This window comes from Babylonia areolata, chromosome 16 (assembly GCF_041734735.1).
Source record: "Babylonia areolata isolate BAREFJ2019XMU chromosome 16, ASM4173473v1, whole genome shotgun sequence".
Taxonomy (NCBI): domain Eukaryota; kingdom Metazoa; phylum Mollusca; class Gastropoda; order Neogastropoda; family Buccinidae; genus Babylonia; species Babylonia areolata.
The window spans coordinates 29724478-29750384 of NC_134891.1; the positions used below are offsets into that span (position 1 = coordinate 29724478).

The 25907-nt window shown below is 44.8% G+C and overlaps 2 protein-coding genes across 2 annotated transcripts in view; one reads left to right on the forward strand and one right to left on the reverse strand.

Annotated features, from left to right (window-relative positions):
* Positions 1-3696: 3696 nt before the first annotated feature.
* LOC143291303 (uncharacterized) lies at positions 3697-19399 on the reverse strand. Its single transcript, XM_076601155.1, has 4 exons — positions 19266-19399; positions 15922-16559; positions 13589-13735; positions 3697-12397 (listed from the first exon to the last, which is right to left on the reverse strand). The coding sequence occupies exons 1-4, from the start codon at positions 19345-19347 to the stop codon at positions 12275-12277; spliced, it is 990 nt and encodes a 329-aa protein (XP_076457270.1). The 5' UTR covers positions 19348-19399; the 3' UTR covers positions 3697-12274.
* A 3750-nt stretch (positions 19400-23149) lies between these two features.
* The window catches only part of LOC143291305 (uncharacterized), a 36524-nt gene continuing 33766 nt past the window's right edge, over positions 23150-25907 (forward strand). The window contains exon 1 of the mRNA XM_076601157.1: positions 23150-25417. Coding sequence (XP_076457272.1) covers positions 23155-25417 — 2263 coding nt within the window. The 5' untranslated portion in view covers positions 23150-23154. The remainder of the gene's footprint in view (positions 25418-25907) is intronic.

Below are 25907 nucleotides of genomic sequence, written 5' to 3' on the forward strand. Positions count from 1 at the left end.
ATGTACATGTTAGAAACACCGGGTCTGGAATCTCAATCACACTGACACATGTACATGTTAGAAACACCGGGTCTGGAATCTCAATCATACTGACACATGTACATGTTAGAGACACCAGGTCTGGAATCTCAATCACACTGACACATTTACAAGTTAGAAACACTGCGTCTGGAATCTCAATCATACTGACACATGTACATGTTAGAGACACCAGGTCTGGAATCTCAATCACACTGACACATGTACATGTTAGAGACACCAGGTCTGGAATTTCAATCACACTGACACATGTTCAAGTTTGAAACACTGCGTCTGGAATCTCAATCACACTGACACATGTTCAAGTTTGAAACACCGGGTCTGGAATCTCAATCACACTTACACATTTACAAGTTAGAAACACTGCGTCTGGAATCTCAATCATACTGACACATGTACATGTTAGAGACACCAGGTCTGGAATCTCAATCATACTGACATGTACATGTTAGAGACACCAGGTCTGGAATCTCAATCACACTGACACATTTACAAGTTAGAAACACTGCGTCTGGCATCTCAATCATACTGACACATGTACATGTTAGAGACACCAGGTCTGGAATCTCAATCACACTGACACATGTACATGTTAGAGACACCAGGTCTGGAATCTCAATCACACTGACACATGTTCAAGTTTGAAACACTGCGTCTGGAATCTCAATCACACTGACACATGTACATGTTTGAAACACCAGGTCTGGAATCTCAATCACACTGACACATGTTCAAGTTTGAAACACCAGGTCTGGAATCTCAATCACTGACACATGTACATGTTAGAGACACTAGGTCTGGAATCTCAATCACACTGACACATGTACATGTTTGAAACACCAGGTCTGGAATCTCAATCACACTGACACTTGTTCAAGTTTGAAACACCAGGTCTGGAATCTCAATCACTGACACATGTACATGTTAGAGACACTAGGTCTGGAATCTCAATCACACTGACACATGTACATGTTTGAAACACCAGGTCTGGAATCTCAGTCACACTGTCACATGTACATGTTAGAGACACCAGGTCTGGAATCTCAATCACACTGTCACATGTACATGTTAGAGACACCAGGTCTGGAATCTCAATCACACTGTCACATGTACATGTTAGAGACACCAGGTCTGGAATCTCAGTCACACTGACACATGTACATGTTAGAAACACCAGGTCTGGAATCTCAATCACACTGACACATGTACATGTTAGAAACACCAGGTCTGGAATCTCAATCACACTGACACATGTTCACGTTTGAAACACCAGGTCTGCAATCTCAATCACACTGACACATGTACAAGTTTGAAACATTGCGTCTGGAATCTCAATCACACTGACACATGTACATGTTTGAAACACCAGGTCTTGAATCTCAATCACACTGACACATGTTCAAGTTAGAAACACTGCGTCTGGAATCTCAATCACACTGACACATGTACATGTTAGAAACACTGCATCTGGAATCTCGATCACACTGACACATGTTCAAGTTTGAAACACCAGGTCTGGAATCTCAATCACACTGACACCTCATAGATATCCACCCAGTTCGACCTTCCTGAATGTGCTAATGCAAAGCACAGCAAAACTCATGACAAACATCTTTTAAAAATTTTTGTTCACTATTGGACATAAGCATTTAAATGAACAAACCATACAAACTCCCGTAATCCAACACGTAATAAAAGCATCTGCTGTTTATTGGCATTTGTCTACACAAGGCAATATGAAGCACCCATGCATTATCCTTTAATCATAGCACGTTCTTCAAAGCCATTCAATGTGCATACAAGATGTCGGCAAAAGAAAAAGAAGAGGCTGATGTGCATCATTTTAATTTGCACATATAAAGAGGGAATGGGAACAATCTCTATTAAAATCATTAACTGTTTTTGATTACAAACTTAACATAATTCATCACGAACTTTCTGGTTAGATTTAAATCTCTTCAGTTAAGGCTCTAAAAATAATTTGCTGGGTTTTTTGTTGTTTTTTGTCTGACTAAACTGCACACAAACTGAAGTGATCAGTTTCAGTTTTTCTCAAGAAGGCCACACTACGTTCGGCCAAATCCATGAACGCTACACAACATGGGCCAGGCAGATGCCCAAACAGCAGCATAACCCAATGCACTTTGTCAGGCCTTGAGTGCAGACATACATACCTGTGTACCTATCTGAGAGGATTTCTTCTACAGAATGTTGTTAGAGGACAACACTCTCGTCGCCATGAGTTATTTATCTGTGCGCCAAGTGCATGCTGCATACGGGACCTCGTTTATTATCTCATCCAAATGACTAGACAGTTCGATTTTCCAGTGAAACTTGGGAGAAAGGGTCTGAGCAGGATTCGAACCCAGACCCTCAGGGAAAGTAATGATCTACAGTGACAGACCCTCAGGGAAGGTAATGATCTACAGTGACAGACCCTCAGGGAAGGTAATGATCTACAGTGACAGACCCTCAGGGAAAGTAATGATCTACAGTGACAGACCCTCAGGGAAGGTAATGATCTACAGTGACAGACCCTGACGGAAAGTAATGATCTACAGTGACAGACCCTCAGGGAAAGTAATGATCTACAGTGACAGACCCTCAGGGAAGGTAATGATCTACAGTGACAGACCCTCAGGGAAGGTAATGATCTACAGTGACAGACCCTCAGGGAAGGTAATGATCTACAGTGACAGACCCTCACAGAAAGTAATGATCTACAGTGACAGACCCTCAGGGAAAGTAATGATCTACAGTGACAGACCCTCAGGGAAAGTAATGATCTACAGTGACAGACCCTCAGGGAAAGTAATGATCTACAGTGACAGACCCTCAGGGAAAGTAATGATCTACAGTGACAGACCCTCAGGGAAAGTAATGATCTACAGTGACAGACCCTCAGGGAAAGTAATGATCTACAGTGACAGACCCTGACAGAAAGTAATGATCTATAGTGACAGACCCTCAGGGAAGGTAATGATCTACAGTGACAGACCCTCAGGGAAAGTAATGATCTACAGTGACAGACCCTCAGGGAAGGTAATGATCTACAGTGACAGACCCTGACGGAAAGTAATGATCTACAGTGACAGACCCTGACGGAAAGTAATGATCTACAGTGATAGACCCTGACGGAAAGTAATGATCTACAGTGACAGACCCTCAGGGAAAGTAATGATCTACAGTGACAGACCCTCAGGGAAAGTAATGATCTACAGTGACAGACCCTCAGGGAAAGTAATGATCTACAGTGACAGACCCTCAGGGAAAGTAATGATCTACAGTGACAGACCCTCAGGGAAAGTAATGATCTACAGTGACAGACCCTGACGGAAAGTAATGATCTACAGTGACAGACCCTGACGGAAAGTAATGATCTACAGTGACAGACCCTCAGGGAAAGTAATGATCTACAGTGACAGACCCTGACGGAAAGTAATGATCTACAGTGACAGACCCTGACGGAAAGTAATGATCTACAGTGACAGACCCTGACGGAAAGTAATGATCTACAGTGACAGACCCTCAGGGAAAGTAATGATCTACAGTGACAGACCCTCAGGGAAAGTAATGATCTACAGTGACAGACCCTCAGGGAAGGTAATGATCTACAGTGACAGACCCTCAGGGAAAGTAATGATCTACAGTGACAGACCCTCAGGGAAAGTAATGATCTACAGTGACAGACCCTCAGGGAAAGTAATGATCTACAGTGACAGACCCTCAGGGAAAGTAATGATCTACAGTGACAGACCCTGACGGAAAGTAATGATCTACAGTGACAGACCCTCAGGGAAAGTAATGATCTACAGTGACAGACCCTCATGGAAAGTAATGATCTACAGTGACAGACCCTCATGGAAAGTAATGATCTACAGTGACAGACCCTCAGGGAAAGTAATGATCTACAGTGACAGACCCTCATGGAAAGTAATGATCTACAGTGACAGACCCTGACGGAAAGTAATGATCTACAGTGACAGACCCTCATGGAAAGTAATGATCTACAGTGATAGACCCTGACGGAAAGTAATGATCTACAGTGACAGACCCTCAGGGAAGGTAATGATCTACAGTGACAGACCCTGACGGAAAGTAATGATCTACAGTGACAGACCCTCAGGGAAAGTAATGATCTACAGTGACAGACCCTCAGGGAAGGTAATGATCTACAGTGACAGACCCTCATGGAAAGTAATGATCTACAGTGATAGACCCTGACGGAAAGTAATGATCTACAGTGACAGACCCTCAGGGAAAGTAATGATCTACAGTGACAGACCCTCAGGGAAAGTAATGACTGACTTGTTTTGAAGGGCGTCCAGTGATGTATGTTCTGTCAAGTGTTTTCTTCTTCTTCTTCTCCCTCAACTCTGTGGAGAATAACTGCGGCGCCAGAACTGTTCACCAGTTCCCTACAGGTCTGCTGGCTGTGTGTCAAATCCTGGGTCTCCAGAACAGATCCCTACAGGTCTGATGGCTGTGTGTCAAATCCTGGGTCTCCAGAACAGATCCCTACAGGTCTGCTGGCTGTGTGTCAAATCCTGGGTCTCCAGAACAGATCCCTACAGGTCTGCTGGCTGTGTGTCAAATCCTGGGTCTCCAGAACAGATCCCTACAGGTCTGCTGGCTGTGTGTCAAATCCTGGGTCTCTCTGCAAACGTTTTTTCCTGTCCATTATGCAGTGTTGTCACTTCATTGGGTTTTGTTGGGGTTTTTTTCTCTCTGTCTCCCCCTCAAAACTTCCTTGGAGGATCGTTAGCCTTGTTAAAACAATCCTGTCAGGTGTACAAAAGGGAGTTTTTTTTCTCTCTGTCTCCCCCTCAAAAGTTCCTTGGAGGATCGTTAGCCTTGTTAAAACAATCCTGTCAGGTGTACAAAAGGGAGGTTTTTTTTCTCTCTGTCTCCCCCTCAAAACTTCCTTGGAGGATCGTTAGCCTTGTTAAAACAATCCTGTCAGGTGTACAAAAGGGAGTTTTTTTTCTCTCTGTCTCCCCCTCAAAAGTTCCTTGGAGGATCGTTAGCCTTGTTAAAACAATCCTGTCAGGTGTACAAAAGGGAGGTTTTTTCTCTCTGTCTCCCCCTCAAAAGTTCCTTGGAGGATTGTTAGCCTTGTTAAAACAATCCTGTCAGGTGTACAAAAGGGAGGTTTTTTCTCTCTGTCTCCCCCTCAAAAGTTCCTTGGAGGATTGTTAGCCTTGTTAAAACAATCCTGTCAGGTGTACAAAGGGAAATGCTGTTTTAAGCTTTTCCTGTGGGGCTCATCCAGCAACAATGTGAGTGGTGACACGGGGGACACTGCAGACCACATGACATCCTTTGGGCAGCTGACAAGAGCATGTATCAATACAGTGGTACAGAATGACGTACAGCAGTACATGATAATGACAAACCAGAAAAATATATATATACATCTCAAGATAATCAAAACAGATTTCAAATATGATTCAACACATTGAAGAAAAACCTGCATAAAATATACAAAAAACAAAATATGCCAAACACACACACACACACACACACACACACACACATGCATGCAGAACACAAACACACATTCACACATTTGCACACACACACACACACAGTACACGCACATGTACAAATACAAAACATACACATATTTTTGTATGCACACAGATGTAAAGAACACACACACACACACACACACACACACACACACACACACACACACACACACACAATACATGAATACTTCATAAGGGAAAATGGAAACACGAGCGTGTGTGTGTACAAGTGCATGATCATGTGTATGTAATTTACAGTATCTTTTACACTGCATCCAAGGCATAATCCTTTCACCTCTGCTGAACACAATTACTGCCATCCAATAACAAAAACATTAACCACAAAAATAATGAGATATTTCCACAGGTGTTTCCCGAAAGCACTTTGAAGCTCTATTCTGCCCATTTTAAAGCACACAGCTAACTGATTTTGGCAAGTCTACCACTGTAAAATGTGAAAACTGGCTAACATGTAATGGTCACATTAGTATCATTAAAAGTTGAAGCTAGTGCACTGAAAGCTTTAAAGTACTTTCTTTAAAGAAACCTTTCAAATACATATCTTTAAAAAAAAAAAGACACAGAAACACTACAGGCACTGCCAAAGTCTGCACAGTTCAGTTGATACATAATAAAAGTGAGTCAAATGGTAATGCAAGTGGGAAATGGACAAGAGGCTTAAAAAATGGAAATCTGCATAACATCTGTGTTGAATCGAAACGGAGAGGAAATCTGCATAACATCTGTGTTGAATCAAAACAGAGAGGAAATCTGCATAACATCTGTGTTGAATCGAAACGGAGAGGAAATCTGCATAACATCTGTGTTGAATCAAAACAGGAAATCTGCATAACATCTGTGTTGTGTTGAAAATTGAGAGGATATCTGCATAAGATCTGTGTTGAATCGAAACAGAGAGGAAATCTGCATAACATCTGTGTTGAATCAAAACACAGGAAATCTGCATAAGATCTGTGTTGTGTTGAATCAAAATGGAGAGGAAATCTGCATTAGGTTTGTGTTGAATCAAAACAGAGAGGAAATCTGCATAAGATCTGTGTTGTGTTGAATCAAAACACAGAGGAAATCTGCATAAGATCTGTGTTGTGTTGAATCAAAATGGAGAGGAAATCTGCATAAGATCTGTGTTGTGTTGAATCAAAATGGAGGGGAAATCTGCATAAGATCTGTGTTGTGTTGAATCAAAACAGAGAGGAAATCTGCATAAGATCTGTGTTGTGTTGAATCAAAATGGAGAGGAAATCTGCATAAGATCTGTGTTGTGTTGAATCAAAACAGAGAGGAAATCTGCATAAGATCTGTGTTGTGTTGAATCAAAACAGAGAGGAAATCTGCATAAGATCTGTGTTGTGTTGAATCAAAATGGAGGGGAAATCTGCATAAGATCTGTGTTGTGTTGAATCAAAATGGCGGGGAAATCTGCATAAGATCTGTGTTGTGTTGAATCAAAATGGAGGGGAAATCTGCATAAGATCTGTGTTGTGTTGAATCAAAACAGAGAGGAAATCTGCATAAGATCTGTGTTGTGTTGAATCAAAATGGCGGGGAAATCTGCATAAGATCTGTGTTGTGTTGAATCAAAACAGAGAGGAAATCTGCATAAGATCTGTGTTGTGTTGAATCAAAATGGAGGGGAAATCTGCATAAGATCTGTGTTGTGTTGAATCAAAACAGAGAGGAAATCTGCATAAGATCTGTGTTGTGTTGAATCAAAACAGAGAGGAAATCTGCATAAGATCTGTGTTGTGTTGAATCAAAATGGAGGGGAAATCTGTATAAGATCTGTGTTGTGTTGAATCAAAATGGAGGGGAAATCTGCATAAGATCTGTGTTGTGTTGAATCAAAATGGCGGGGAAATCTGCATACACTGCCACACAAACGCAAACACACATACACACACACACTCTAACACACACACTAACACACACCCCTACACCAGCACTATGCTGAACATCAGTGTATTTGAGTGTGGAGAAGGGGCCACAGAAATCTTCACCCATCCCTCTCACCCACCAGGCACTGGGTTCCAACCCCAGATCTCTGGACCACTTATAAAAAGACCATGGCACAGTGACTGGCCAACCTTGTTGTTTCTTGCCCAGCTGACCACAGAAGCCAGACCAGTGAAACACTACAGTCAGAAAAAAACAGAGGCAAATCCTTCATGGGGTTTCTGCTGTACAACAACAAAACTGAAAACCACAGAGGGGGTTGGTGGTGGTGGTGGTGGTGGGGGGGGGTGAGGGGGGTTTACCAATATTTACATAACGATCCAAATCATATTTTGCTCACCTTCATAACTGAGTGTTTGTTGAACCAAAAGTTGTGTTCTGAGAATGGAGCAACTCTGTCTGAAGCTTGCCATGCTGGTCATCAGTTCACTGTTATATGATCACAAAATAGATATTTACCAAAGTTTCAAACTTTCCCTATCTCCATCATGGCCTTTTGGCTTCGACAAATCATAACATTTTCAGGTGTAACATACACAATAATCACTCCGGCTAGGTCCAGTTTTTCAGCAAAATTATGATGGGATGCATTCTAACCCCCCACCCCCCACCCCCCCTCCCCCAAACAACGCACACTAAAGGTACATCACCACTTGCCTCTCTGATTAAAGACAACGTTTCAAGAATGGCTACTCAATGTTGGAATCTGTGAAAATGCGTATCATTAAAAACTACAAACATTTCTCTCTCTCTCTCTCTCTCAAAAAAAAAAAAAAAAAAAAAAAAAAAAGGTGGATGTTGGCCTTGCTTCTATAAACCAGAAAATTGTTCTAAACATGAACATGGAGAGTGAGCAAGCCAAGTCTGACAAAGTGTGGACCACAAGTGAAGAAGGTGTGTTGAATTCACATGATCATTCATGGACATCACACAGTAAGAGATGAGGCCTTTGCACAAATCATTCCATGAAGAAAGTTTGCAGCCACCTTTCAATAATATGTCATTGCATGCTGTGCGTGTTATCCATGTGTTGATAATGAACATAAAAGGGAGTAAGGGAGTCACTATCTTAGTTACTGCTCTGATTTACCAACAAATGGCCACATGGGCAACTGTACATAGAGTAAGACCTTCACACTGGGTGTAGAACACAGTAGCCTTTCTATGTCCTTGAACTGTATTAAAAAGTTTGCTTTAAATGAGTGAGAACTGTTTAAAAAAACCCAACCCATTCCCATTGTATATTCACACTGCTGTCCTATTACTTGGCAGAAATTTGCTGCTCTTGGCAGATGCTTGCATCAATGTAACTTCCATAATGAGCAGATGTTATGATTTCATCTAAAATGATGAAATGACTACAGTCAATCAGTGTGGCAGTATGTCAGATAAGAGTGCTTTCTGCAAGTCAGGAATAAACCTGTAACAGTAACAAGACTGTGGACACATTTTTGGCTTCTCAATATTTTTTGTGTCCTTCCCAGAAGTGCACTGTCATTATAGTTAGAATGAGTGGAAAGAATGGATCCACCCCCACCCCCTGTTTTTAAGCCAAAGTTGGTGTTGACAGATTTAGTGTTTCCAGAGAAAATGAATTAGTGAAAGCTTACCGATACCACATACACACACATACATGCACACAGACAAGCGAAACAAAGGGTTTTTACACAGACTCACACTGCCCAAACCCCGCCACCAACAGACAAGTGAAACAAAGGGTTTTTACACAGACTCACACTGCCCAAACCACATCACCAACAGACAAGCGAAACAAAGGGTTTTTACACAGACTCACACTGCCCAAACCACACCACCAACAGACAGGTGAAACAAAGGGTTTTTACACAGACTCACACTGCCCAAACCACATCACCAACAGACAGGTGAAACAAAGGGTTTTTACACAGACTCACACTGCCCAAACCCCGCCACCAACAGACAAGCGAAACAAAGGGTTTTTACACAGACTCACACTGCCCAAACCCCGCCACCAACAGACAGGTGAAACAAAGGGTTTTTACACAGACTGCCCAAACCCCGCCACCAACAGACAGGTGAAACAAAGGGTTTTTACACAGACTGCCCAAACCCCGCCACCAACAGACAGGTGAAACAAAGGGTTTTTACACAGACTCACACTGCCCAAACCCCGTCACCAACAGACAAGCGAAACAAAGGGTTTTTACACAGACTCACACTGCCCAAACCACACCACCGACAGACAGGTGAAACAAAGGGTTTTTACACAGACTCACACTGCCCAAACCACACCACCGACAGACAGGTGAAACAAAGGGTTTTTACACAGACTCACACTGCCCAAACCCCGCCACCAACAGACAAGCGAAACAAAGGGTTTTTACACAGACTCACACTGCCCAAACCCTGCCACCAACAGACAAGCGAAACAAAGGGTTTTTACACAGACTCACACTGCCCAAACCCCGCCACCAACAGACAAGCGAAACAAAGGGTTTTTACACAGACTCACACTGCCCAAACCACACCACCAACAGACAGGTGAAACAAAGGGTTTTTACACAGACTCACACTGCCCAAACCACACCACCAACAGACAGGTGAAACAAAGGGTTTTTACACAGACTCACACTGCCCAAACCCCGCCACCAACAGACAGGTGAAACAAAGGGTTTTTACACAGACTCACACTGCCCAAACCCCGCCACCAACAGACAGGTGAAACAAAGGGTTTTTACACAGACTCACACTGCCCAAACCCTGCCACCAACAGGCAAGCGAAACAAAGGGTTTTTACACAGACTCACACTGCCCAAACCACACCACCAACAGACAGGTGAAACAAACAAAGGGTTTTTACACAGACTCACACTGCCCAAACCCTGCCACCAACAGACAAGTGAAACAAAGGGTTTTTACACAGACTCACACTGCCCAAACCACATCACCAACAGACAAGCGAAACAAAGGGTTTTTACACAGACTCACACTGCCCAAACCCCGCCACCAACAGACAAGTGAAACAAAGGGTTTTTACACAGACTCACACTGCCCAAACCACACCACCAACAGACAGGTGAAACAAAGGGTTTTTACACAGACTCACACTGCCCAAACCCCGCCACCAACAGACAGGTGAAACAAAGGGTTTTTACACAGACTCACACTGCCCAAACCCCGCCACCAACAGACAAGTGAAACAAAGGGTTTTTACACAGACTCACACTGCCCAAACCCCGCCACCAACAGACAAGTGAAACAAAGGGTTTTTACACAGACTCACACTGCCCAAACCCCGCCACCAACAGACAAGTGAAACAAAGGGTTTTTACACAGACTCACACTGCCCAAACCCCGCCACCGACAGACAAGTGAAACAAAGGGTTTTTACACAGACTCACACTGCCCAAACCACATCACCAACAGGCAAGCGAAACAAAGGGTTTTTACACAGACTCACACTGCCCAAACCCCGCCACCAACAGACAAGTGAACAGATGAGAAAGTGAGAAAGGCAGAAAAAAAAGAACGGGATGACAAAACACAACACTGGCAGTATGGGGCAGAGAGAGGGTGTGGAAGAATTATTCCTTAGGAAATTCACTGGTTTGTAGCTCTTCCCTGTGTCTGTCAGTTTCTTGAGACAAGGTGTGGGAGTGGGTGTGAAAAGATCCATGTGTGTTGGTCAGCTATCTCTCTGCAGTTTTTGGTTGGGTGAACCTGGAAATTTGGGAGGAAAAATCCTGTCTGAGCACAGCTGCACACATATTTTTGATTCAACATATAATATGATATACATATAATACATATTCATTTACTGATGGGGTGTAAGCAAAGTAGTTTCCATCTTATCAGCAAACATGGCCATCAGCACCCATAAGCATTTCCCAGTTCTGATATTCAGGGAAATGTCACAGCCTCAAAAGATTCTGACAATTTCACTTCTTTCTACCGTGTCCATCTGGCTTGGATAGCACAGAGTCAAGACTGTTGGGCAAGCCATGTCAATTGTTTTTTTGTTTCTTCATGACTTTCTGGGGTGGACAGTTCTCTGTGAAAACCACCAATGTCTGCTGAACACCTGACACAGACATCAGCATGGAGGCAAGATGGTGGACGAAGAGCTGTACACTGGTTCACTCACACCGTTGCTTAGGAAAATAATTCTTTTGATGTATGTACACATGTACCAAGAACATGTCAATAAAGTGGTTGGGAAGTCCATCAGAATCTTCCTTCTTCTTTCATTAATCATCACACATAAGAACTCTTGGGTCACATTGTCTGTGATGATCAACAATGTAACAAAAATGAACTCGCAAACCAGAAAACACATTTATTTGGCAATGATCAAGCACAGACTTGTAAACCGGGCTCCGCAATATCCAATCCCATTTGATCCTCCATACCTGAAAGAGGCACCATCTCTGACTTGTGATGCTCTTTTCACATGAAAGAAACCCTTTGCGTTCTGCCAGACGATCAGAAGCACAGTGTGCGATGCTGCGCTTCACTTGGGGCAGGTTGCTGTGGTGTGCGTCCATTGTCTAGGTAACATACACCGCACGTGAACTTCTCTTTTTGGAGATAACCAAGCACTGGGCATTCTGTAGTCTGCATGTTTCCTTGACTGGAGAAAGGAGAAAGTTGCCCAGAGGTGATCCTGATGGGGGAGTGTAGCACACACCACATGTCACCAAAGAGTGAAGGGGGAGGGGATTGGGGGCTGGGGTGGGGGTGGGGGAGGAGTGTCAGGTCCGACATTTGACCTCCAGGATGCCACCAATGTCCACGTTGTGTTCTTCTAACGTCTTGTCGTCGTCCATGGCCTGGCCCAGGTAAAACCACAGCTGGGCGCTGGCCGGAACGTCAATCTGCAACATGGGGGAGGAGCAAGAGGAAGAATAGTACATTTCTATAGAGCTTTCACACCTCTCAAAGCACACACAGTGACATGTCAGTCAGACACAAAGCATGCAAAACAAACACACACACTCTCACATACTCCCCCCCCCCGGCCCCCACCACCATCACCCTACTCACCTATCCACCCACACACACATACACTTCTTCATCCCTCAACCCCTATAGACACACCACCCACACACACACAACCATCACCCTACCTACCACCCATCCACCCACACACACACAACCATCACCCTACCTACCACCCATTCACCCACACACACAACCATCACCCTACCTACCACCCATCCACCCACACACACACTGAACACCCATCTGACCAGTATGGCCAGCTTGGCCTAAAGGTGGATGATGTTAACCTCTGTGGGGAGTGGGGAACCACCACTGCCCCCCCCCCCCACCACACACACACACACACACTCCCATTCTACACCCCCTGCACCCTACCCCCGTCACACACAGAACACCCACTGACCACCATGGCCAGCTTGGCCTTGAGGTGGACGATGTGACCTTGGTGGGGAACCACTACCGCCCACACCTCTGCCCCTCTCCCCCCCTCATTCCTCCCCCCCACACACAGTGTCCACTGACCTTGAGGTGGACGATGTTGACCTTGGTGGGGAACCACTACCGCCCACCCCCCTGCCCCTCTCCCCCCCTATTCCTCACACACACACACACAGTGTCCACTAACCTTCAGGTGGACGATGTTGACCTTGGTGGGGTACCACCACCGCCCACCCCCCTGCCCCTCTCCCCCCATCCTCCCCCCCACACACAGTGTCCACTGACCTTGAGGTGGACGATGTGACCTTGGTGGGGAACCACCACCACCCACTCCCCTGCCCCTCTCCCCCCCCATTCCTCCTCCCCCCCACACACAGTGTCCACTGACCAGTGTGGCCAGCTCAGCCTTGAGGTGGACGATGTGACCTCGGTGGGGAACCACCACCGCCCACCCCCCTGCCCCCCCATTCCTCCTTCCCCACACACAGTGTCCACTGACCAGTGTGGCCAGCTCGGCCTTGAGGTGGATGATGTTGACCTCAGTGGGGAACCACTACCACCCACCCCCCTGCCCCTCTCCCCCCCCATTCCTCCCCCCCCCCCCCACACACACAGTGTACACTGACCAGTGTGGCCAGCTCGGCCTTGAGGTGGACGATGTTGACCTCGGTGGGGAAGTCGACCTCCAGGTGCTGCATGACGCCCTGCCTGCTGACCACCACCTTCACCTCCAGGAAGCCCTCCGCCTCGTACCTCACCTCCCCCCACCCCACCTGTCAGGCCACACACAGATGCCAACCCCTGTCAAGTGTTTGTAGGAATACATGTGGAGTGATGGCCTAGAGGTAACGCGTCTGCCTAGGAAGCGAGAGAATCTGTGCTCGCTGGTTCCAATCACGGCTCAGTTGCCAGTATTTTTTGCACTAGACCTTGAGTGGTGGTCTGGACACTAGTCATTCAGACAAGACAATAAACCGATGTCCTGTGTGCAGCATGCACTTAGCGCATGTAAAAGAACCCACGGCAACAAAAGGGTTGTCTCTGGCAAAATTCTGTAGAAAAATCCCTTTCAACAGGAAAAACAAACAAAATTGCATGCAGGAAAAAATACAAAAAAAAAAGAGTGGCGCTCTCAGCGTAGTGACGTGCTCTCCCTGGGGCCAGCAGCCTGAATTTCACACAGAGAAATATGTTGTGACAACACACAAAAAAAAAAAGGAAAAAAAGAGAAATACAACGAGAGAGAAACGATCAAGAGTTGGGGTTTTTTTTTATGTGCGCTAAGAGCATGGTGTACATGGGACCTCTATTTATCATCTCATTATCCAAATGACTAGCACCCAGACTAGCACTCAAGGTCTGGTGGAGGGGAAGAGAATACTGACAAGTGTGGGGTTCAAACCTGTGTGCTCAGGTTCTCTTCTTGCTTCCTGGGCAGACATGTTTCTACTAGACCACCACTCCACATCACTGACCTTTTACGTCAGACATTGACTGCACATACGCTGACCTCTGTCATATCATACATCAGTCATACATACACTGACATGTCATATCATACATCAGCCATACATACACTGACCTGTTATATCATACATCAGACATACATACACTGACCTCTGTCATATCATACATCAGTCATACATACATTGACATGTCATATCATACATCAGCCATACATACACTGACCTGTCATATCATACATCAGCCATACATACACTGACCTGTCACACATCAGCCATACATACACTGACATGTCATATCATATATCAGTCATACATACACTGACCTGTCATATCATACATCAGACATACATACACTGACCTCTGTCATATCATACATCAGTCATACATACACTGACATGTCATATCATACATCAGACATACATACACTGACCTCTGTCATATCATACATCAGCCATACATACACTGACCTCTGTCATATCATACATCAGACATACATACACTGACATGTCATATCATACATCAGCCATACATACACTGACCTCTGTCATATCATACATCAGACATACATACACTGACATGTCATATCATACATCAGTCATACATACACTGACCTCTGTCATATCATACATCAGTCATACATACACTGACATGTCATATCATACATCAGCCATACACACACTGACCTGTTATATCATACATCAGACATACATACACTGACCTCTGTCATATCATACATCAGTCATACATACACTGACATGTCATATCATACATCAGCCATACATACACTGACCTGTTATATCATACATCAGCCATACATACACTGACCTCTGTCATATCATACATCAGCCATACATACACTGACCTCTGTCATATCATACATCAGTCATACATACACTGACCTCTGTCATATCATACATCAGCCATACATACACTGACCTCTGTCATATCATACATCAGACATACATACACTGACATTTCCTATCATACATCAGCCATACATACACTGACCTGTTATATCATACATCAGCCATACATACACTGACCTCTGTCATATCATACATCAGACATACATACACTGACATTTCCTATCATACATCAGCCATACATACACTGACCTGTTATATCATACATCAGCCATACATACACTGACCTGTCATATCATACATCAGCCACACATATAATGACCTGTCATATCACACATCAGCCACACATACACTGACCAGTCAAACCGTACGACAACTCAAGCACAGCCTAACTAAACGTATTCCTCCCCAAAAAAAGAACCACAGAAACAACACCAACCATACCCTGACCTCCTCGTTAATAACACATCTGCTCGCTCTCTCTCAATTTCACTCACTCTCAGTGTCACTATCTGTGCACACAATTATTCATGTGTTTCTGTGTGTATACCCCTATTCTGTATCTGTGCACAAAATACACACAAAATTTGCATTTGCTATGAAGCACAGAAACACCACCACCAACCACACCTTGACCTCCTCGCTGCATGGCGCTGACGATGGTGACGGAGGTCTCCACCTCTGCATGGCGCGCTCCAGCCAGCCACACAGCGCCTTCCAGCCCTTGTGCGCCGAGTGCCGCACCAGGCCGCCCTTGGTCAGGCACCAGCTGTGCACCTCCTCCACCAGGTCCCGGCCCAGCCTCCCCACCTCCGCCTTGCGTCGCTGCTGCTGGAAGGCGGCCTCCAGGCAGTCCTCACAGCAGGGGCCCGAGGTGGGCACCCAGCCCTCACTCTTCATGGCCGAGCGGGCCCAGTCCTGCGACGGCACCAGGCACTCCGCGTCCACACACACCGCCGCGTGCGAGGACTCGGCCAGGCAGGCATACTGCCGGCCGTTGGCCCGGCACCAGGTGCAGAAGAGGGAGGGGCGCGCGGCGTGGTGGTGCTGGGAGGTGGAGGCGGGTGGTTGTGGTGGTGGTGGTGGTGGTGGCCCGGCCCCTGCCTGGTGGTGGTGGTGGTGGTGGTGGGGGTGGGTGGTGGTGGTGAGGTCGCTGGGCTGTGTCGTCTGCCGCACATCACGCTGGGACATCACCACCCGGCTGGTTCTTGCCCGCACCATGGCTGCTGGTGGTGTGTGTGGGGGGTGAGTGGGGGTGATTCGGAAATCTGGTAAAAAGGGCCTCTTCATTGTCATTTTGTAAACATACATATATATATATATATATATATATATATATATATATATATATATATACACACACACACACATATCTATAATCACACACACACACACACACACACAATCACTCACATTACATATGAACTCTACATAACTGAAAACAAACAACAAACCAAATCTGTCTGCATTCATTTCATATCGGCCGACTTAAATATAACGTTGCACACATGAATAACATATGCCCACAAATAAGATGACATTATTACTTTACTGATATGCACATTACAATAAAAGCAATGAAGTGCCCACACACACACACACATGAAAGCAAGCACATGCACAACACACAATGCCTGAACTGAGAATAACATCAGTTCAAAAGGCATCAAAGAAACTGAAAACCCACATCAAAGTACACTTCTGGCTGCACTGATTCTAGATGTAAATAATCCAGTTCTGAAATCTCCATGAATCACCATATTTATAACATATATCTGAGCTCTCTCTCTCTCAATCTCACACACTGTCTGGGTCACTATCTGTGCATACACGTATGTATGTGTTTTTGCGTGTGTACCCTTATTCTGTATTAGTGCATAAAATATACATTTCCATTTGATTACCAGAACAGTGTGCTGGTGTACTGAAACTGTCTGATAAAAAAATCATGTCTGTACCTACTCTTTTAACATCATGTTTCACTGAGGATCTATGACCTGACTATGAGGATTTCACACACACACACACACACACACACACACACACACACACACACTACAAATGAGCATGTGTCAGTTAATTCTGGGTATGAATTACCCTAATTAAGTCTGAAATTAGCAAGGAACTTGGTACTGCCCTATTTACTGATAAGCTGTCTAAAGATTTTTTGACAGAGCTATCCTTTGGCTGAACTTCTTGCATTGCTGAGTTTCTAGATTTTGTTTTCATTCTTTTTTTTTAATGTTTGCTGCCAAATACAAGTATGTTCCTGTTAAAATTTAATCCCTGACAGCTGAACCAAGGTGTAGTGAGATCAGTGTGCTGTACATTTGAGGTGTGTATACTACCTCTGTGCTCTTGCATGTATTCGCTTTTCTGCATTTTTATGTATTCACTTTTTTTGTCTATTTTGCTTCCTTTGAAAAAAAAATCCATTCTATATTACTTAATGTTTTAGACAAACCTAGGATGGGCTCTCAAGGCCTGATCGGCATGCTGGTTTGATGCCGAGATCAGATATCTGCTTTTTTTGTAAATATTATATTATTTTGTTTCATTTTATTTTATTTTCTTTTACAGCAATTGTGGTGTAGTGTATATGGATCAGTCCACATGATTTAACCCCTCCTTGAAAATGAAACTGAAACTTTGGGTCAAATTGTTAATTGATTGCTTTTGCTCAAATCATGGTGCTCAGAGCCTTGCCAACCACTAAGGCTTCACAGCTATCACCACATTAGCAGCTACTTCAAGTCAAGGGTGAAAAAAAAACACACAATAAAAACTTATCACCAATTCAATGTTTTCAATGAAATTAAAAAAATTATCGAGAGTTTAAAACATTCAAATCTGATTAAAATGTTCCCTTCTTTCAAGAAGTCCATTAGCGTCCATGGAGGGACATCATGGAACAAGTCTTCAGAGAATCTGCCATGTAATGTCTGTCTAATGTCATGCAGATCCCAGCTGAACAGTCACTGAATCAGTGAGCATATGTTTCACAGTGAGAGGCTCATCGCAGGGAATACATTGAAGGGCCTCCTCCCCTTTTAACAAGTAAGAATGAGTCAGTAAAATGTGCAGCACAGACTGCTCCTTGTGATTCTTCACAACCAATGGGAGGATCTCTTTTAGATCTGGATGAATTTGGAACAACTTGTTGTCTCTTGCCAGCGATCTCTAACTTTAGTGTTCACTTTCTGCTTCATGTCTGTGTAAGGTACATAGGACTTGGTAACTTTTCTTCTGCTATGTTCTAGACCAGCTGGTCTGTTACCTCATTACCTGGAATACCAACATCAGGCGAAAACAAAGTTATACCCTTTGTTAAAAGTGTTAAAGTTGTTTTGTTTTTTCTAATTCCAGCAATTTTCGGATGTGTCAGATTCCTGCAGGCAATCGCCTCCAGAGCTGATAAGGAGTCCGAAAAAATCATAAAACGGTTATCCGTTATGTTTTGCTTGCAGAACTATTTTTAGTAGCAGAACATGTGCAGTCAGTTCCACTGTGTAAACCGAGCTGTCAGACAATGTGTTTCGTTGAGGTAGGGAAAGGCAGGACTGAACACAGATGCTGCAAGAAGAACACCGATGACTTGATCTTATTTCATGTTTTGCATCATTTATCATATTACGACGTATGCTTTAGAAACAACAACAACAACACAAACAAAAAACACAACGAATCATAGAGAATTCTTCTAGTTATTATGGGTAATACTCAAGCAGGTGGTGGGTTGTACATGAATTAATTCCACACACTAAATTAATGTATGCTATTTCCATGAACAACTGTTGATCTAACTGCTTCCCAAAGAGTCCAGTCATACCCGTATCTCGACTGATTATCTGAGACTCAGCTGCTATCACATGTATTGCCGTTTTTACACGTCAGACAACAGGGAACGAAAACATGTCTTCGCTCACTTCTCATCTTTCCCTACGTTAAGCAGTGCCAACTTGGATGTCTCTTACCTCGGCAGTGTTCGGAATGAATGTCATATAAAAACCTTATGGCATCACGAAAAGCTGCGTTCTGTTGAACTCCTTGTATCATTGAAATTTTCGATCATCAAATGTTTACCCTCCTTCTTCTTCCTGTTAGAAAAAACGATGAGAGTAGACTCCCTTCACAATTCTAAGTTTCAGTTTCAGTTTCGATGACGTATCAGAGGTACGGTCTAATCCACATACGCCACACCACATCAGCTGCTGGGAAGGAGAGGAGGGGAGGGGGGGGGGGAGGGGGGGACCGCAGATGTCTGACATTCGCATAACCCAATGCACCACCGTACTGGCAAACATCACTGAGTCATAGAGACGGAAATTACAAACCCAGAAACTTCCCAGGTCACACTCCCCCCCCTCCTCCCCCCAAAAAGGAAGCTCCAAGTCAATTCACATTCCCTGTTTCATTTGACATATACACACACAGCAATAATGACTGAAATCTGAAACACAAAGAGCATTTCTTCATATCCTTCATCTGACATGTAGGCTACACACATCAACTTATATACAATGGAAGAAATGCCGCGGTGTTTTCACAGTGGAGCAATTGTTCAGTCATACTCTTCATTTGACAGACACACAGCAATAACGGCGGAAGAAGTGTGAAACACAGGGAGCATTTATTCATATCCTTCATTTGACATATAGCCATTACACACAGCACTGACAACTCACGGAAGAAATATGAAAGATAACAGATCGATAAGTGAGATAAGATACAGTACAACTTTATCGTCTCACGGTCAGGTTGATGCACTGACAAAAATGTGTCTCAAGTTTTGGCCGCTCGAACTCGTGTAACATCAAAAATATAAAGCACAACTGATCACCTTTACAACTTGAACATTCATGAAAGCATGCAACACAATAACTAAAGTGATATAAATGATGCCAGTCAAGCACAGGTAAGAATAACTACTGTGACATGTGTCATTGACAGTGAAATATGATATAAGCTGAACATATGTAAGGCCTACAGTGCAATAGCTCAAAGCATTTGTGAAGATATTCATGCATTGCAATAGCTTTGTGAATATATCATGATTAATGCAGATCACATAAAATGAAATGTCCCATAACACATCAGTTGAATAAGTAATGATATACATAGCTGGATAACAAATACCGGCCTCACATAACGATAATTATGCATTACAATGGCTTTATTAATGAATAGAATTAATGCAGACCACATAAGAAAACATGTCCCATAACTTATTAAATAAAAATCAACACAAATAGTAATAAATAACTCAATCCACTCAAATATACACCAAGTCAACGCGCTTGCCCCTCCACACAATGACCCTGACTTACTGTAACAACTGACAGCGCACCACTTGGGGCATTTATTCACCGGGCCTTCCTTTGACACTACATACACACAGCACAAACAGTGGACTGAGAAATGTGACTGAAACACATGGACCGGCGGAACATTTTGGGTTTTTTTTAAAAGAGGCTGGACAAGGCCCAAAACTCCAGAACAATATGTCAGTCACACACAGAACAGACAAGACTGAGCATCAAACTGAATGGAAGTCAGTCGCTTACAACTGATATTGATGGACTGGGAACTGGCAGAGCTGGTGATCAGTATGTACTGAGTCAGTCAACAAAACATCCTCAAGGATCGGACTGCAGATCAGCACCGCGAAAACCAAGCTGGTGACATCAGTCAATGACGACTACATTTCCAGAAAAGGTAACAGTTTCTGTAGAGCCGACTCAGTGACGCCGCTGTCATTGGGCGCTCATCATTCGTTTCCTGTGTCATTCAACCAGATTTCAGGCACGCACACTGACACACTGATTCAGACAGACATGTAGAATATGAACTACGTGTATGACCGTTTGTGTTTATTTACACCGCCATATAGGCAGCCGTAATACGTTTTCGGGGGCCCGGGGATGGGGGTGGGGTGGGGTGCACTCAGTGGCCGGTATGTTCCCATAACCAAACAAACGCTGACATGGATTACAAGATCTTTAACGTGCGTGGTTGATCTTATGCGTGCGTGTACACTGGCACACGAAGGGGGTTCAGGCACAAGCAGTTCTGCACACATGTTGACCTGAGAGATCGGAAAAATCTCCACCTTTTACCCACTAGGCGCCGTCAACGAGATTCGAACCCGGGACTTCAGATTGAAAGTCCTACACTTCAACCACTCAGCTATTACCGCCTTGGCATTTCACGGTTGATAGATGACGTGACGAATGACCAAGTCCACAGGACCAATACTAGTGGACTACCACAGTGGTCAACAAGAACATCTGTTGACAACAGTCAAAAAACCATGTCGTGAGCTGGACGGCCTCAGTTGCCAAAACAACGAACAAGATATGCCTTTTGGGCAATCATGAACACCCCGGCGAGACCTTTCAAGTCCAACACCCCACACCCGTCCCCCCAACCCAGATCCGCCCACACCCGGCCGCTCTGCCTCCATGAGGATGAATAGACAGCTGGTCACATGCTCCACTGAAGGCCCACGTGCAAGTCCTGAATGACCACGTCTTCATTGCTCATCCAGAATACAATGCAGTTAAGAACTGTCCGAAATGCCAGATGTCCGATACCCCCCTCCGCCCCCCCCCCTTCCTCACCGCCTCCCCCCACCCCCTCCCCGCCGACCCCTTCCTGACTTCTACGCTGAAATATATCATTGTCACAAGGAAGATACTCAGCAACCTTGATCCATACAATGTTTGCGGACTTGACAACATCTTCCCACACAAGTGTACTGCAAGAGCTGGCGAAAGGAGTTAACTCCCTCCCCCCCCCCCCTCAACCCCCCATCCCCCGACTATAGTACTCCACGGTACTGACTCAGATCCCGTCACCTACATTCTGCCGTCAGTGCGTCAGGAGTTGTTCCACCTGACTGGTGTACAGCCAACATAACACCTGCTGCCAAGAAGGGTGAGCAGTAAAATACAGTATAGTATACTGACTGGCTCCCTGAGATGCTCCTCCACTGGCATGCTTAGTGTCACGGCAGCCGAACTGAGCATGACGGTGGGTATGCGAGTCATTTAAGTTGAGTGACTGACATAGTGGCAGCGGCCTCCATTCTGAACGACTAACTGGGGCTTAGCAGGTGGTGTCTTGCGTACGTTTGAATCAAAACAGGAACCACAGAACACCGTCGAATTGACTTGGCAGCAGTGCAGGGTCTTCTCCCGGAGTCACGGTGGCATCCTGGCGACTCAACATTGTGACTCCTACAGACGAACCCCCTTTTGACATGTGGCTCTTTGTGTGGGGGGAGGGTGTGTGGTGGTCTGAGAATGAGCATCGTTAGAGCCATATCTTGATCCAGCTGAAACGAGATGATGGGGCAGCACACACACACACACACACACACTGAACCCTCCCCCTCCCTCCCCCTCCCCACACCCCCCCCCCCCCCCAACCATCCTGCCCCCTTATTCCCACCCGCTCCCTGTCGGCTTGCCCCCTTTCCACTCACCCTCTCCCTGTGTACTTATTGCCTCTTTGCCTCTTCCAGCTTTTGTAGCGATATCTGTTGGTACAAACCCCACCCCCCGTTAACCAAATAGTATCCACCATGTAAGCAGGTCGACCCCTCCCTCCCCAAGTCCATCGTCTGCTAATTTTTGCAGTGTGCGTCCACACCACACTGATTAGTCTCCCAGCCCTTTTATTCAGACAGTATGAGTCATAGCACTTATGTCTCTTTGTAAATGAAGTTGGGGAAATGACTGTATCGATTTGTTTATGCACAGAAAAGAGCGTGAATCGCTGCAAATGCCCCTGATATGAAGCTCGCCGGCATAATCACATGATCGTCACATGATCAACGAATCGACAGTGTATTCAAGATGGATGCTGTCACCTGAGCAAACCACAACCGCAGTCAACAAACACGAAACATATTTTGGTGGTCTTATTGTCAGTGCACCAAAAACAACAATGGACCAGAACAGGAAAGTGCATACAGTTATGGAAACGTTGTACGGTCTGTTTGAATGGAAGCGTTTGTCGTCTTCACAAAAACTGATGGGACTGACAGTCTTTGCTTCGATCATCGCAGTGTTCATGGATCGCTGGGGTCTTCTCATCGTATTGATTGTGACCATGATGATGTTTGCCTATTTAACAGACAGAGCGTTGACAGGGGGATGGCTGACTTCTCCAGACCCATTGGTTCATGTACTTGGTGCATTGGAACGATGCCGAGATAGCGTGTCCACTGTTTACCGCCGCATCTTTAGCGGCAATCATAATGTGTCGGAGACACAAGAACTGAGAAAAAGAAGCGAGTCGATTGCCTCTTCACATATTCCAGACTTGGACATCGACATAGAATGTGGGAGTGCGGGCAGCAGTTTCCAAAAGAAAATCCGTTTGGAACTGAATTCAATTATCTTACTTATCATACGTGATTTTGTGCAGTTTTGGTACAACACATTTAGCTATAATTCGCAGTTTTTGAAAGATGCTCGTCAGTTTTTGTTCAGGGGATTTCATAATATTGTTGATCGCATATCTCGACTGGGTCCTCACAAAACTTCAGCAAAACTCATTGAAGCATATCGCAAACATCTTGCCTCATTCCAGACAGCACAGAGTATGTTTGATCACCAAGAAAAACCGAACAAGTGGCCTCCAAACATTCAAGTCGGTGCAAGGACAACACTGAAAAAGCTGGAGTCAGTGGACAAAGCATTCCCACTGAACTTTCAGTTTCACCCTGCTTTGAAAAATAAGGAAGCAGAAAAGCAGTACCTTCGGTCCCTGACAAAGGTTATCTTGCTGTGTTCATGCAGCCGTGACGTGGTTTCTGCACAGAGTGCACAGCTGTTCTTCATTGAAGTTCTGTCCATGAATGTTTTATTGCCAGTGATGGAGACACTGTCCACACCTGATCAGTTATATGAACTGTTGATCAAACTGACATATAATGATGATGCAATTGTTAACGACGATACAATTAAAGAACTGATTGATGTGGAAGTGAAAAGAATGCAACTTAAGAACGCTGGAAAAGTGGGAACAGATGCATCAGCTATAGCTGGACTGTCACCTGAAAGTTGTGAAGACACAGGTGTGTGTACAGATGAAACAGAGTCTAGTCAAAACTCAGGGAAATGTGCAAATCACAATACAGACAATGATTCCTGTGCAAAGGAGTCTGCTAAACTATCAAAAGAACCAGAAAGCCTGACAACCAGCCAAGTCACCAGAAGAAAATCAAAAACTTGTGATGATATATCAGCTTCACACAATTCTGTGGAAAAATGGGAGCAGTCACCTGAACGTGCAGAAAACTGTAACCCCAAATCAGATGTGCTCCCTGTTGACAACAAATTCAGCAGTTCTGTTGTTGACAAGTCAGAACTGACCCTGAAAACCCCGACTACTGAGTGTGTTGAATCAAACCTAGAAAATATTCCTGCAGATTTAGACTGTGAAAAAACAAAAGAGTCATCAGAAATGGGTGAGGCTGATGGGCTGGTGAAAGTTGTGGGAGAAACAGAAGAGGAGTTACAGAAAAGCACATTATCCACAAGTGCTGATAATGATTCCACTCCAAACAATCACATTTATGGAGAAATTGTTTCAACAAACATCCCAATCATAAAACCCAAACTGCAAGCTCTTAAGGATCTCTTCAAATCCAAAAGGTCGAAGCAAACAGAAGAAAGCAAGTCGCAGGCTGTGTCTGACAAAGACCAGGGGTCGGAGGTGCAGAAGGGCCAGTCGGAGTTGATGCCGAAACCTTCCACAGGCGACAGCATTTTGCCCACCCAGAGATTAAAGTCCTTGAGACTGAGCCCCTTGCTGAACCGGTCTTCCAAGCTGGGCAGCTCAGTGGACAGTTCTAACAGTTCGTCTCCAGGGAGTCAGAGTGGCAGAGACGGAGGGAGAAACAAAGCTGTGGCGGCAGATTCGGGAAGTGAGAGGCAGACGCCCAGCCCACAACCCACACCCAGCCCCAGCCAGCCCTTCAAAGGGGGACCACTCAGCTTCTTCAAGTTCCGCAAGCCCACATTGGACTTCAAGAAGAGCTCGTCCTCCGCAGCTTGTGAGGAGAGAATGACTGACACCTCCAGCGCTGCTTCTTCAACACACAGTGATGATAATGGTAGGTTTCCCTTGTGCACCCATGCATGCATACGTGTGTGTGTGTGTGTGTGTGTGTGTGTGTGCGCGCGCACGCACATGCACACTCACATGTATGCATCTCTGCTGATGTCCATCTGTGTGTGTGTGTGTGTGTGTGTGTGTGTGTGTGTGTGTTTACACTCACATGCATGCATCTCTGCTGATGTTCGTGTGTGTGTGTGTGTGTGTGTGTGCGTGCGTGCGCACGTGCGCATACACTTACATGCATGCATCTCTGTGGATGTCCATCTGTGTGTGCATCTGTGTGTGTGTGTGTGTGTGTGTGCGAGCGCACGCGTGCATGCATGCGTAATGAAATGTGTGTATATTATGTGTGTCTACGGCCCATGTGTGTGCACACTCACCTTATGCTTTCATGCACAAAACAGTGTGTTCATGTGCAGGATCTGTTCGATTGGCAATTTTGCTTCCTGTTTGAATGCACATGCATGCTGTTCATTAAGAAAAAA

Bases quoted from the DNA above. Each gene is read 5' to 3' on its own strand.
- LOC143291303 (XM_076601155.1), bottom strand. From the start codon at position 19,347: ATGATACAAGGAGTTCAACAGAACGCAGCTTTTCGTGATGCCATAAGG. The intron at 16,560-19,265 runs GTAAGAGACATC...CCTTTTTACCAG, and splicing joins TCATTCCGAACACTGCCGAG to ATTTCCGAATCACCCCCACT. The intron at 13,736-15,921 runs GTGTGGTTGGTG...GTGGCCTGACAG, and splicing joins CATGCAGCGAGGAGGTCAAG to GTGGGGTGGGGGGAGGTGAG.